At 40.4% G+C, this 16020-nt stretch overlaps 1 protein-coding gene across 2 annotated transcripts in view; it reads left to right on the plus strand.

The window, feature by feature from the left end:
* Positions 1–16020, plus strand: part of ARHGEF26 (Rho guanine nucleotide exchange factor 26) — a 95229-nt gene that overhangs the window by 65397 nt on the left and 13812 nt on the right. For both annotated transcript variants that reach the window (XM_084847305.1, XM_084847304.1), the window contains exons 10-11: positions 3473–3562; positions 6168–6322. In XM_084847305.1, coding sequence (XP_084703431.1) covers positions 3473–3562; positions 6168–6322 — 245 coding nt within the window. The remainder of the gene's footprint in view (positions 1–3472; positions 3563–6167; positions 6323–16020) is intronic.

Raw genomic sequence — 16020 nt, forward strand, 5'->3', positions numbered from 1 at the left:
CGCTCAGACATAACACTAAACTGTAGTTTACCACAATGAGAGAGTTTGGGGTTCATATGCTCCTTCCTCTGCTCCTCCGGCTTGGCTGGAAGGAGCTTGGAAGCATCTGCTTCAGTTTTTAAACTAACAATGATTTGTTACATCTGACAGAGATAAGCTGCGGTTAGTCTAAATTATGGTTCATTCAGACAAGCCAGGATAAAACCATGGTTTCTGATCCTGGCTTGTTTAAGCAAACTGTAGTTTACATTTACCAGGGTTCCCAGTTCAGACATAACACAAAAGTCTGGTTTGTTTAAAGCAGGAATTTGGATGCTTCCAGTGTCCTTGAGATGGAGTGCATGAGCCTGAGGCTCATTCAGGCTTGGACCTATAGCACTATATTATGGATTAGCAGTATGTTCAAACTAGGCTGCTTGCTTTGCTTTTCAAAATGTTTTTCCTTATTGACTTTAAAAACATAGCATGTGTGTCAGTGATTTGCTAATATGGTTTATTACTGAAATACAATGGCACAAGTATAATAACCTCTCCAATGTTATTGTTACAGCACCCATGATGTTTCCTTATTTAGGATGCAATCCTGACAAAGTTAAATTATTGGGGATTCAAAGTGCTTAAAATTGCCTGGAAAGCACCCTTAGTGATTCCCATATAACAGTGGCATTTTTTCTTTGATGGATCTAGATCTCAAACTGCAAGAATGTCTAAGTAGTAGATAAAAGAATCAATTCATGTCATGGGATAAAGAATAATTAGATGAAGCTCAGAATGTAGGGAACACATTAATGGCAGCTTTCATTTGGCTTCTGTCTTTCTTTCAAATGCCCACAAATTAAATATCCAGAAATTTATCTGCAATTTCCCTGCTGTTCTTTAAATGACTAAGAATAGATTTATTTATTTAGTTATTTGTCTTTTTATTGGTAAATACATTTATATTCTGCCTTTCTTTCAAGGTACTCAAGGCAGTTTACAGTTTTTAAATACTACACACTAACCACCATGGTTAGTAAGAGAATCACTCTGTCTTGAAATGCTAATGTGGTGGTTCTTGCGGTAGCATTTATAGGGGAGAATTGGTAGGTGGGAGGTAGTGCTTTACTCTGCCCATAATTTCTGCCTTGAAGATGTCCCTAGGCTGTGTTTTTTCCCAGTTGAGTTTTGAGAATGAAAGTAAGCCTGGTTGGAAAAAATACAGCCTGGGGAGGGCATTTCCAGGAAATGATCCCTTCCTTCTAGTTACTGCACATCCCTAATAAATGTCCAGCCTATATTTGTGTTTTGGATTGCACCAAGGTGGTGCATAATTTCAGACTGAAAGACAGAGAACAGCCATTAGGGAACTGCTGTCTTAACTCTTTAGTTGGGAAGAACTACAAACTTTCATATGTCCATCACCTGTATTAAATTTTAAGTAGGGGCGAAGAACCATATTAAGTCCGTGGAGTGGATTGGCTCCCCCCAGATGCTCCCAGGGGCTGGATTGTGGGGACTGCCCCCTGGCTTCATTGGTCCCTGACTGAAGCACCAGCTGAAGCTCTTCCAGTCACCTCTTCAGCTGGGAAGCTGGCTTCTCTCATCCTTCGCCTTTCCTGTGTGGGGAAGCAGGAGGTTTGGCTTCAGTTCAGCTTCTCCTTCCGAAGTGCACCTTCCAAAGTGAAACTCCACCAACTCCTGCAAGTGCCATACAAGTGCGCAGCTTTGCAATGAAGCCTGCAGTGCTGGATTCCTCTCCTGCTTTACAGCTAGGGATGTATGAGAACTTTGGCTTTTGGCTCATAAAACATGCTAGTATGCTCCATTCTAAGCCTCGACTGTGTGCACATGACTGCCGGGAATATTAACAAATTGTCGAACATGTGCTCACATTCATCTCATTCCCAGTTCCCAGTTCAATTTGTGCAAATTTCCTAATTTGTGTAAATTTCCTCAGTAAGCTGAATCATTCCCACTTTAGTCTATGGAAGAAATTTGTGCAAATTAGGGGAATTGCACACATTTCAGGAGATTTGCACAAATTTTGGAACATTTGTGCACATCCCCATTTGATCTCAGCTCAATTTGTGCAAGTTTCCCATTTGCGTAAAGGGATTGTGAATGGGAATGAGCTGAGGAGCAAGGCGATGTAAGGAAAATCCTAGCTCGTTTGTCCATCCCTACTGACAGCAGGGGTTCCTCTCCTGCCTCTTCCCCCAAGCTTCCACCAGCCTTTGGGTAGGGAGCAGGGCCTCACCTGAGGCGCCCACAGTCTGAATGGGCTGGCCTGGTAGGCCAAATTTGCCTGTGGGCCAGAGGTTCCCCATCCCTTATTTACAAGATGCAAGTAAATCTTAGTCACACTAATATCCAATTTAGTTATATAATGTCATTTATAAGTCTATACTGTAAATGTATATGAGAGGAAGGCATGCAAATATTAGAAGTATTTGTGAAACCATATCAGATGTAACGCTTCTGCTTAATATCATGTATACTTCTAATGAACTCAGGTATTGTGATGGTTATGTAGCTAAAATGGTGCTATAGAGAAACAAGAGAGAGGTATTCACAGGTGCAGGGCAACTTCAAGGTCTGCAGAAGGCTAAAACATATTTTGGGGGAAAAACCCTAAGAGGGCAAAGAACCTTTCAAAACAGCCAAATGAGGAGTAAGCATGCTCAATGAGCACAAAATGCGAAGTGCCTATTGTGGAAGGGGACCAGATTACCCAGGTGGGGGTGGAAAGGAATGGTATATCCTGGCTGAACAGGAGTACTCTACACTAAAACAGTTTGTCATGGGTCCTCCTTATGGATGTATATGAGTTATCTTTCAAATGTTGTATTTTCATAAACTTGAAAACAAACAAGACTCTCAGTATACCATCGTATTTTCCAAAATTAATGTGAACAGCAATTTCTAGTTTATTTGAGAGAGAAAGACTAACAAAAGTGTATTCAAAAATATATTTTAAGCTAAACATTTTGGCTTCCGCCCTCACCAGTAGCTGCACTGTTAAATAGGTATCAGGAGTGGCAGTTTGGAATGCCTGGTGATGAAAGTTTCTTAGGAGAAAAAAACAGAGGTATGATTGGTATAATGCTTACAAATTGTCTTCCAGATTAAATCCATTTGAACTAAGAGATGTGAGTCTACAGATCCAGAAATTTTCCCTTTTGTCAAGCATATTAGGGTCTTTTGTTTGTTCTGCTGGAGCCAACTGTAAATCTGAGAGACTATGTGCAGGAGAGTTAAAATGTCTTCTCTCTCACACACACACACACACACACGTATATTGTAAAACGTGGCTACTTCATGAAGCCTTGAAATATTTTAAATAAAAAAATGTTACCTGTGAAATAAATGTCTCTTTGACACCCTTTCTCATTGCCACAGATGTCTGAAAAAGTAGCACACTGTAAAGAGAAGTAAGGAAGTTTGCAATATTGAATAGAAATACAGCAGATAAATACATTGTATTCTTTCCCAGTTGGTTCGCCTCTGCAATGAAGGTGCTCGAAAAATGGAAAGGACAGAAATGATGTACACTATCAACTCCCAATTGGAATTCAAAATCAAGGTGTGATATTTTCCTCATATATTTATTGTTCACACTTTAACCTTTGCTTAGTTTTAATGATGACTTTTCACAGATAGAGTTTGTTACCTGAGCAATTGGGGTTCTTGGGCTGATGTTCTAGGAGACGACAAACAAATGTTCTAGGAGACGACATAACCTGAAAGCAGATGTGATCCTTGAAACATACAGAACAATTGACATAACTGCTTATGGAGCTCTAGTCATTAAAACCAAGCAGGAAAATGTTTGATTTAAATGAATAAACAAAGCCCAAGGTGACATACGTTACATAGCGTACTTCCTCTTCAGTTTGATTTAATGTGCAAAATTCTGGAAAATAATTCAGTTGTTGTATTCATGGGTTGGATCCAATGCTGGACATCCACTAGTGGAACAGAAATGGATAGTGGAACATATTTTCCCTCTCTTGCAGCCCTCTGTCCCCCTAAATCTCCTCCAGTGGGTTAGGAGACTCTCCAGAGCAGATGTGGGGTGTGCATGGGGAGCAGCAGGGAGGAAGAGAGGATGGAAAAGTTCTGTTGTGCAAGCAGAATTCTGCTTGCTCAACGTTGGATTCAACAGTCTGTATTTATCTCTCTTCACTTCTTGCATTTCCAGCATTTCTCATGTTTGCCACCGTTCCCCCCACCCCTGCTTTTTTTAAAGGTTGAGCTGGTATTCCTCCCCCGCTTCCCCATAGTACAGATACAGGTTGAATTCATATAGTTCAAAATAAACACCTTTTAGATTACATTTCACTAAATGTAGAGAGTTGCTGAGCCCATCCAAAATCTAGACCCAATTTTCATTTTCATTACTGCCAGCATCCATAAGAATGTAGAAACATTCATAGGAGACAAATCAAAGGCTGTATTGCTTTCTGAGCCATTATCTTCTTGTCTCTCCTGCCTACTTCGTTTAGATTATGATATTAAAAATACAGCTAGATTCTGTAATAAAGTAAACCACATCATGGGATGTACTTTCAACATAGCTGCAAGGAGTGAGCAGGCTGACAAAGGAATATACAAAGAACCAAATCTTACCGGGAATTAGCAGCACTGCAGTTCTAACCCCAAGATCTGCAGTCTGGAGGGGGGTGGTGGTGGTTAGAATGTAGTGGAAGGGCCCAGCAGGGGGATGTCTGTTGGGAAGTCCCAGTTACACCCTTGGAAAGCTCTGTGGCCATAAAGCTACCACTGGCAGTAGGCCTTGAAATGGGGCATTGCAGGGGCAGCTTCGGATCTGCTGGATCCAAAGCCCCTCTATTCCCCAGTAAGAGCTCAGGACTTGGGCCCCTAAGGCTGGCATACATATTTTTGCTACCACTGATCTCTGTAGATAAAATAAAAAAGACTGAGAACCACGAGATGAAAAACTGCCCTTCATGACCTCACCTCTTGCCCTGGCCACTTCCTGCCCAGCAGGGCTCAGGGTGCTGTGATGGCTCCATGGCAGATCTTTCCATGGAGTGAAGTTAGGATTGTTCTGTAAAGAAGCAACTGTCAGATTTTTATTGTTCTAATTTCTTTTTAAACTTATACCCTACTGTGCAGCCAGAGTCCTGGAAGTGGCTTATAGCAGTTATGAAATTTAGCGCTGAGGTGAAGTAAGAGGATGAAAGTGTGGGGTGAGCTTAACAATAGTACTAGTTACACTTCAGGAGGAGCCATAGCTCAGTGACTAGCACAGTGTTCTGACTTTCCTAGCTGTAATTAGGTTATCAGAAACATCAACATCTGCACTGGTTCTGTGCATGATATGGGTGGATATGTCAAGGAACCAGATTTGCTATAGTTCGCTGTCATGCTGCTGTTCTTGTTTTTTAAGGTGTTCACTGCCATAACATGTAAAGCAGTCCCAGGTGTGCCTGCCCTTTTCAGTCATTTTCTATTACTCCCTATACTTTTAAGCTTGCGATTTCCTCCAGCCATTACAGTAATATACACTGTTTGCTTGTATCTCTTTTTTGTTCTGCAATGTCTCATTTTGCATATTGCCAGGAAACTTGATTTTACCTATAGGCTGTGTGCTTTCCAAATGGGTTGTGAACATTATGAGTATTCTTGGCTCAATTTTCAGCTCACTTTATCGAGGGTGAATTTATTTTGGAAGGCATTTTTTAAAGAAATCAGAAGCTAGAGAATATGGTCTTCGGAATAACAATTTGTGCTCAAAATCAAAAACACACATAGCTCATATGGAAGAAAACTTGGAGTCACATGCTAATCACAGACAAATAAAAACTCTTTTGTGTATGTGATGAGACTTCTAAAATTTACTTTTAATTTATTTTTGCAATTGGTACCCTGCCACAAAGCTCTACGGAGCCCTCAGGGCTGGCTGGATTATACTACTGTGTTTCATTCTTAATATAAACCAGACTGTACGATTTATGGATTACTTGAGCTAATTGTGAAATTTTGAAAGCTTGAAGTAGCAAATTATTTCAAGAATTCTTAAGTAGCACTTATTCTCTCTCTTTGTATTTGGAACCATAGGCTTGGAAGGGAACCAGACTTTATTGTTAACTTGCCCATGTCTCTCCAGAAAGATCTTACAGAACCTTTCGGAAGGGTAAATTGCAATTTTTTTTATTTTGTAGCCTTTTCCATTGGTTTCTTCTTCTCGGTGGCTAGTGAAACGGGGTGAATTGACAGCATATGTTGAAGACACTGGGCTGTTCTCTAAAAGGACCTCTAAGCAACAAGTATACTTCTTCCTCTTTAATGATGTCCTCATTATCACAAAAAAGAAAAGGTAAGCACTGTAATGAATATATAGTCTATTTCACTGGAGAATTACAATAGATAAGTCCTCCCCTACCTGGGACCCTTCAGATGTGTTGGACTGACATTGGGTAGGCTGGCTGAGAATCATGGGAGTTGCAGTGCAACACACCTGGAAGGTGCCAGGTTCAGGAATGCTGCAATATATAAATAGCTGCATGTTCCCACTCTCTAGATATTTATTTAGGGCACATTTATATAGAGATTGTAGAAGGAGGGGTGGAGTCATATGTAATGCCTGGAAGACATATGGCAAATCATGCAGATACCCTTGTAAATATTTTGGAGAACAGGAAGTAGTGACGCAAGTGCTGTTTGTCCTATACCAAATTGTACTTACTTCCTGAAGTCTTCCCAGTTTACTTCTGAAGGGCCAGTATTGCCTTTAATAGCTTTTATCATAACAAAATAAGGCATATGAAACAGAAATGAATGGTCTTGGAACAGTCGTATTTAAGCTTTTTTGCAGTTCATCACACAGTTTTTAACATCTTTAATCATTTGCCTGTTTCTATGGCTAGGGTACATATGTCTATATTTTCTAGCTAGATAGAATTGGTAGCTAGATAAAATTGTTACCCATTTTGATTACTTCCTTATTCTATCCTGGCCCAAGGGTAAGTTCCGATTAAGGTTATGTCTTATTTCCCTGCTCTACTCCCCTCTCCCAAAACTTGACAGCTAGTTTCTCAAGCAAGTGAAGTGCATCACTGAGGACGGATCTCAGTTTCCTATTTTCAAACTGGACACTGTATGCTCAGTAATAATAGGCTGGCTACCACATCTGAAGCCATGGGCGTCTTATATGTGTTATGCTGTTATATATTAACAAATGTAATGATCATGCTAGAATCATTGTCACTAGGCTGCCTTTATCCTAAGTCAGACCATCCATCCATCCATCCATCCATCCATCCATCCAAGCAACTCAGTATTGCCTCCATTTGGCAGTTGTCTCAAAGACCTCAGGCAGTTACATCTCAGTTCTACCTGAGACCTTTTAACTGTGGAGATATGGGAAACTGAACCTGGAACCTTACAGTGCAAAGCATATCCTCTACCACTTTCTCTCCTTCCCCTCAAAAATGAGCTAAAGTTAATTAGAAGTAATTAAGAATTCACTCGATTTTTAAAAACAGGATTGGTTTGCAGTGTTTCTAGAAAATACATTCGGCTATACGCTCCAGACTATACAAACTTGGGTGCCCCCCCCCCCTTTGTAATCTGTTTAATCAGACCAAACATTTATCTGGATATAGAGATGTAAGCTTGTGCATCAGTGATCACTGATTTTAATCCAGTCAAGGATTGCTAGTACATGCCAAAATCGTCTTGTAGATAAGCATAACTTTTTGCAGTGGTTTAACGTATGTACTTTTAAAGAAGACATTTTAAATGCTTTACATGCCAGGGATATAATTAAAAGAATTACATGTAACTCTTACATTAAGCAAGCAAGCTGAAAGGCATCTGAGCAGTGAGTTTTAAGTCAGGTCTAGTTATAAAGGGCTAAAAGAAGTACAATAGCTCTCCTAACATTAGGCATACTTTCATGGAATCTTATGCATTAGCTCAGTGCTTCTCAAACTGTGGGTTGCGACCCACAGGTGGGTCTTGTGTTCCTGGGTGGGTTGCACAATGAGGGGCTTTTTTCTTTCACTGAGCTGGCAGCATAATATGACAGTTGTGTAATGCATTTAAGAGTGAGCCTCCCTTCATCCTTCGATGCCATATTTAAATTCTGTTCACATACACACTGCCTTTAAATAAACATTAAAAATGAAAAATTATATATACACTTTTTCAGTATTAACAACTGATAAGATATTCCTATGTTTTCTGTTGTGGAGGGGGAAAAGAGTGCTTGAAAGGCGGAGTTAATTTACAAGTAGGTTCTGAACGGTGAGTAGGTTAATAGGTGGGTCCCACTTAAAATTGTTTGAACAGCCCTACTTTAGCTGTTATGATCATCACTTGAATATGTGATTGGTGTTCTTCACAGCTGTGTTTTGTATCTTATTTGAATTTAATGGGGTATTTTATGTGTCTGAATTTTATCTTACCTGAGCCTTCAGGATGGGGTAGACTACACATTCAGGGCAGTATCCAATGGTATCTATGTGCTAGTGGGGCCTACTGCTAGAGCAACAGGAAGCTAGCAGTTCCTGAAGCAAACAAGTGGAAACGCTCATTTCTAGAAGGGGGCAAGTCAGTGGAGCTGCGCTGACTGATCCTGTTCCAGAAATGAGTGTTTCCACTCATTTCCAGGTTTGCTTCAGGAACCGCTAGCTTCTTGTTACAGAACTGTTGGCTACTGCCCTCCGTTAAGTACATAACACAGCAATCCTATAGGTCTTGGGAGAATGTCCTAGGGACCACAGGATATTTCAGATCCCCCCCCCCCCCAGCCATAGACACTCCTATGACCTCTGGAGGAGGAATCTGAGATTAGATCCTTCCCTCTCCCCGTCACTGTTGCTGCGGAAGGAACAGGGATGACCTCATAGAGATCAAAGAGGGGGCATTCTGGTTGGTGGGAAGGGAGGAGAGAAGGGAGGCTGCGTTCCACAGTATCCTATGGCCTCTCTACCACCAGTAAGTGAACTACATGGGCTCAAAAGCCAATCTAGCTGTTTTTTTTTTTAATGAATTGGAGGAGGAGGAATGGGAGGCAAACAGCCAGCATGGGATAGGATTTTCGGAAGCCTATGAGCTCGAAAGCTTCCTTCTAACAGGCAGCAATCTCATAGGATTGCATCTTAAATAAATAGTGCAATGTTGTCTGAATATCTGCCATTAAGGGTTGTTTTCCACTTAAGGTGGTTTTCTACCCTATAGCTTTAGTGTCTAACATTAAAGCTTGTTTTTCTGAGTAATTAACATAGTGTATCCTATATTGTTAAAATGTACAATACAATTAAATTCCATTGAATTCTGTAATTAGATTTTAAGATCCTTGTCCAAGTGTGTGTGTGTGAGTGTGTGTGTGTGTGTATGGTTTTGAACAGGTGACCCACGTGCCTGCTCGGTTTGTCTAGGTACTAGCTGTTGATGGAAAATTTCAAGGCCCCTGCTCTCTCTTCTTATGGTTCTTTAACTTTAAACCAGACTTAGACTGGACATCCCCTTCAAATGGAGGACACCTTCAAACAGAGGATTGTCCTCTGATAGCCCTTTAATTAGGGGATTGTCCTCTGTAATGTAGGACACATGGTCACCTTTGATTGGGAACAGGCCTCTTGCTTGCACCAGCTCACATGCTCCCTGCCCTTCTGTCCTTGTAATAGGGTAGGGTAAATTTATTTATATATTTCTAAAATTCACCAACCTTGGGTGAATAGCAATTGGGCCATGTCATGAAATTGAGCAACAACATCTCTCAGCCACAACAGTAATCTTTATCTGGTCCTTCAAAAGCAATGCTGCATTGTAAGTCTTGGCTCCAGCTCTAGAGTGCAGATTTCCAACTAGGAAAGAGTACCAGGGCTTTACTGTGGCAACCTTCCCTCACCTTTACACAGCAGGACAAACAACTGCAGTAGTGACATTATTTATTTATTTGATTTATACCCTGCCTTTCTACCAAAAATGGCACTCAAGATGGCTTTTGAAAACAATTTAAAATAGAGTAAAATGATAAAACACATTAAAATACAAAAAAAAAAAAAACACAGAATAAAAACAGCACCCAACCCACAGACCCACTTACAGCCCAAAGGCTTTTTTGAATAATGTGATCTTTGCCTGATGTCAGAAGGATAATAGACATCTTTTCCTGGTCCAGAAAAAGCATGCTGTGAAGCTAACACAGCCACCTTTCTTTTCCTTGGAGGACCCAGGGAGGCATTTACAGTAACTCCCATATACTCTTTCCTGGGACATGGGTGTTAAAATGAATGGGTAAGTACAGATAGTCCATTTAATATAGACAGAGGTCAGACTCTTCAAAGTGGTTTGTTCATAGAGTTGTGGGTAGAAATAATGTTGCCATTTTCACACACACGCTTTCTACTTTCCTCAGTATATTATCATAAGAAAACTGGAAAGCAAGGAAAGCATCCGTAAAAGGATTTTAACAACTTGCCTAACCAAAGGAAAAAATGTAATTCCTGAAGGGAGCAGTGTTGATAGCGAGCGTATTTCTATACAAACGCACAATCATTCTCCTCAAAGGTATAGAAATATGGCTAAAGACTCTTGCCTTAAAATTTAATGTACTTGCTTTGACCTGTTCCACTGTATATTTGTTTCCCCCTCGTGTATTCAATTATATGTTGTTCCTTTTATAACAGTTAAGTTTTTAACAACAGTCTCTTTAGAGTGGTTCAGACGGCTCTGAAGCCACATTATCAGTAATATGGATACTTGTCAAAGTGGTTCACGCACATCTCAAGAAGGCCTATATTTTTTGCCGCTATGTTTATTAAATATTCTTACTTCATGGTCTGTAATCCCCACAGGATACCACTAAAATTCTCTCTCTGTCTAATGGCTTGTCAACTCCTGAGATAATCCTGGCAGTGGAATGCAGCTGGACTTCTTAAATGTGAAGGCAGCCAAAGGTCGAGTAATTCTTTGGAATGTTACCTGTCCACAGTTGCTGGCTAAAACTGAGTGTGTGCTACACTTACCAGGAAGAGACTGGAAATAATTTAAATGCCTTTCTTAATTAATTCTTTAAACAGTTGATCTGCAAATCTTATAGAGCCACAATGCAGAGTATTAAAACAAAATGCCTGTAGCTAAAATGTCTTTCGGCCTTTGCAGATCCTTGCATTTTAATGATAAAAGAAGTTCCTAACGAACAGGAAAATAAAATAAAAGGGAAACATACATATTAACATGAGAAAAAAAACTATGCCTGTGTTCTTTGGCACATGTGCAAATAAAGCTGGAATATAGGGAGTGCACCAGAAAGCAAGTATCTTAGAGTGAGGTGGGATATTGTTCTTTACAAGTCCAGTCTGATTGCATATCCATTTTCATACAGCATCTGCTAACCATCTTCTCCAGAGATACACCCGCAATAGTGGTTATTGAGGGGGTGGGGACAGGGACTTGGCATTGGTGATGTGGACCGTGTGTAAACAAATATAGCTACCACCACCAGCAAAATGTGGGCTCTCCCAAAACATTCCAAAATTCATTGCTTTACAAACTCCAGGAAATTGACTAGTTAAGTAAAAACTTTCTCTGTATCATTTTTCTTGGAATGAATAAACAGCTGAGCCTCATAGACTGTATTTGAACTGAAGCAGCTTGATTTGCTGTATGTTCACTTAGATTGGGACAGGGGGAAAGGAGAAATCCACATGATAAATATTTGAAAGCTGTCATAGCTTTAAGATGGAGAAAATGATAAATGCTTGCATATGTTGTGAGAATCAAGAAGAATTGTATATATGCTTTTTTGCTTCATTGGATAATAGATCTCTCTGGGTTGGATCCAGACTGAGTTAGTTGAACTTAGGCCCCACTGAAATCAATGGAACAAGTTAGTTATGACTTAAGTCCCATTGATTTCAGAGGGAACTAAGTGCAACGAGTGAGCCCAGATCTACGTTTGCAGAAGCTGTGCTGATTCATCTTCAGCAAGACTTGTTCTTCTTTATACTTAGTAATTTTATTTCTAAATAAAGCTTTCTACCAATTTACCTGGGACAGATAATAAGCTAACAAGCCTGTAATTTCCTGGATTCCCCCTAGATTCTTTTTAAAAATATCTTGTAGAATTGTTGCATGTTGGGCATTTAAAGTATCCATATTTACAGTCCCCATACCACAAATAGGTTTAAACCTGTTTAAAAAACTTTCTTGTAAACGTGCATGGGAGTTAAGGTGGTATACTCTGAAATATCTGATCACCCCTATAAGTCATAGGACATATAATTAGCTTGGTCTTCTACAATATGCCTAATCTCGTAGTGGAGGTCTTACTGTTGGTGCTTTGTTGGGCAAAACAATAGAGAACATAGGTAAAATTTATGTATCGAGAATGGCATAACTGAAAGCTAAGAGTTTAGTAAATGCCCCAACTAATGAGCCAGCAAAAGTTACTGTCAGAAAACAAAACAGCTGTTTGTGTTTCAGAAAAGAAATGTTTCAGTTAATGCTGTGTAACACTGAATCTGCACTGCAGTTAAGTTACATGTACACTCGATGTAAGCCATGAAATTCTTGGAAGGGCAGTTCTCTGCAATACTTGCTCCAGGAAACACCATGAGACTCATGAAAGACATATTTACATGTCCTCCATGTAGAGTTCCGACAAGGTAATGGGGAGACAGAGTATGACTACTATGTGTTTTGGTTTTAAATAGGATTGTAGCACCTCTATCCCACCATCTCAGAAGCTGGTAATCATCACATGTTCCTTAGATTACAGTTGGCAGAGTTAGAATCCCAAGTAACACAATTCTGCAAAAGGCAAGAAATAATCTCTGCAGCCAATTCTTGATTGAACATGTGTGCTTATTCATTAGATGATGCAGTATTGTTTCAAATTTCACATCAAATGTATTTTATTAGCTAAGCATAGGTAAAGAGTGGAAGAGAATTGAAGTCTCATCATCATCCATTTTCTATTTGGGAGGAGCCAGCTTTTTTCTAGTAATGCTTTAATTTTACTTGAGTGCCAATATGAGATTTGGGTGGTATATAAATCCAATCAAGTGTTATAGTTGTTGTTGTTCAGTCATTAAGTCGTGACCGACTCCTCGTGACCCACGGACCATAGCACGCCAGGCCTTCCTGTCCTCCTCTGTCTCCCAGAGTGTGCTCAAGTTCATATTCATTACATCAGTGATGCTATCTAGCCATCCCATCCTCTGCCGTCCCCTTCTCCTTTTTCCGTCAATCTTTTCCAGCATCAGGGTCTTTTCCAGTGAGTTTTCTCTTCGCAATAGGTGGCCAAAATATTTGAGCTTCATCTTCAGTATCTGTCCTTCCAATGAGCAGTCAGGGTTGATTTCCTTTAGGACTGACTGATTTGACCTCCTTGCAGTCCAGGGGACTCGTAAGAGTCTTCTCCAGCACCACAGTTCGAAAGCATCAATTCTTTGGCGCTCAGCCTTCCTTACAGTCCAGCTCTCACAGCCATATGTTGCTACTGGGAAAACCATAGCTTTGATTATACGAATCTTTGTTGGCAAGGTGATGTCCCTGCTTCTGACTATGCTGTCTAGGTTTGCCATAGCTTTCCTCCCAAGGAGCAAGCGTCTTTTAATTTCATGGCTACAGTCACTGTCTGCGGTGATCTTGGAGCCCAAGAAAATACAATCTGTCACTGCTTCCATTTCTTCCCCTTCTATATGCATGCCAGGAAGTGATGGGGCCAGATGCCATGATCTTAGTTTTTTTTAATGTTGAGTTTCAAACCAGCTTTTGCACTCTCCACTTTCACCCTCAATAAGAGGCTCTTTAGATCCTCTTCGCTTTCTGCCATTAGGGTGGTATCGTCTGCATATCTGAGGTTGTTGATAATTCTCCTGGCAATGATTCATCCAACCCAGCGTTTCTCATGATGTACTCTGCATATAAGTTAAATAAGCAGGGCGACAATATATAGCCTTGTCGTACTCCTTTCCAAATTTTGAACCATTCGGTTGTTCCATGTCCGGTTCTTACTGTTGCTTCTTGACCCTCGTACAGGTTTCTCAGGAGACAGGTAAGGTGGTTTGGTACTCCCATCTCTTTAAGGATTTGCCACAGTTTGTTGTGATCCACACAATCAAAAGCTTTAGAGTAGTCAATGAAGCAGAAATAGACGCTTTTCTGGAATTCTCTTGCTTTCTCCATGATCCAGTGAATGTTGGCGATTTGATCTCTAGTTCCTCTGCCTCTTCGAAACTCAGCTTGTACTTCTGGTAGTTCTCGGTTCACATGCTGCTGAAGCCTAGCTTGTAGGATTTTGAGCATGACCTTGCTGGCATGTGAAATGAGCGCAATTGTATGGTAGTTTGAACACTCTTTGGCATTGCCCTTCTTTGGAATTGTTATAGTGTTATAGTAAAGGTAAAAAAAGGTGTCCCCAACCAGTCGTGTCCAATTCGAAGGTGTGGTGCTCATCTCCATTTCTAAGCTGAAGAGCCAGCGCTGTCCGAAGACGCTTCCGTGGTCATGTGGCCAGCATGACCGAACACCGAGGTGCACGGAACCCTGTTACCTTTCCCGCTGAAGCGGTACCTATTTATCTACTTGCAATTTCTTGCTTTCGAACTGCTAGGTTGGCAGAAGCTGGGACTGAAGACGGAAGCTCACTCCGTCACGCAGCACTCGGGTCTCGAACTGCTGTCCTGCCGACCTTCTGGTCTGCAGTTCAGCGTCTTAACCACTAAGCCAGCTGGATAAATATCAGCCTTATTTAGATTTATATCACACTAAAAAGCAGACCTATTCTATAGGTATATTGAGCCTGCACAGTTCAGGCTTATGTTGTCATGTATACATGTTGTTTTGTACAGCTGCTTTAGAGTGTACAGCAGCTTTAGAGTAACTAAGCCATCCAGCCTCTAGAACATTTTACCAGTTGACTTTACCCAGGCCCCTACAGTTCTGACATAGACGTCTTCTTAAAACTCATCGCTTTACACAGGCTTTCCCTGAATTGTGTCCCAGCCAACTATGGCTTGTAACACACAGTAGATTGTGTAGTTTTACTGCTGATTAGTTTTGTATCGAGTTGTTGTTTTTTGTTATATTTATTGTTGTTTTGATGCCATTGTATTCATGTTCATCACTCTGATACCTCAGTGGAAAGCAGTATATAAATTTGAGCATAAAATAATAAATAAATAATAAAACAAGGTTCTATGGCAATGTCTAGAATTTGCCTAACCCATGGGGTCTACAGGGGATCTGCTGATGGAAAGCAGACATAGTTTTCTTTAACCAGAATTGGATTGACTCCCTTGTTTGAAACGTTTGTGTTAATGTGTCTGTGTATTGTATGGATGTATCTTCCCTGAAAAATTGGCATAATATTGCCACATGACATTGCCATTATACAGGTGTCATTACTCCCTATACGGAAAACATGTCTTTGAAAATCTTTGGTTTACGGTTTAAAGGCACATTTCATAGAGATTTGCAGTGGGTTCACACATTTCCAAATCCTGCAATGCATATAGGTGGAGATGTGATTGTCTTTCCATTCTGGCAATCCTCAAGATGTCTGTTGACACATCTTTCATCCAGTGGCCAGTTGATGCTAGTCAATGTCTTAACAGTTCAACCCTGTGACCTGCTTTGCTGGTGGGGGAGTGGGAAAGAAGCGCAATCATTATTGTGCCAGCATAGTGTCAGAACTGTTGGACATGTAATATGAGCTTGTCCCAGATCATTACTGCTTCAGGAGATGCAGTATAATGGTTTCACCAAAAGATGCTATGTGTCTGAGAAATAGGTGAAGAGGGTAGGGCTGGACTGGATGTGACTTTTCTAGGCACAGACTTAAAGCCATTTTACCATGTAGTTGATATGTGGTAGAAGTCCTTTATAAAGGTATTAGAATAGAAAGCTTCTTAGCCAAATTTGTACCTCTTATCTCCCACAAGATATCACTGTATCTTTTCTAGTGCAAACTAATCAGCAGATTGATATGTATCATCAGATTGATACGTATCTTTAAACTAATCTAGACCTCTCAATTTGAAAACGTTGTGTTTAATT

This window comes from Heloderma suspectum, chromosome 3, assembly GCF_057233095.1.
Source record: "Heloderma suspectum isolate Gila_16-S chromosome 3, 16-S_ref, whole genome shotgun sequence".
NCBI lineage: Eukaryota > Metazoa > Chordata > Lepidosauria > Squamata > Helodermatidae > Heloderma > Heloderma suspectum.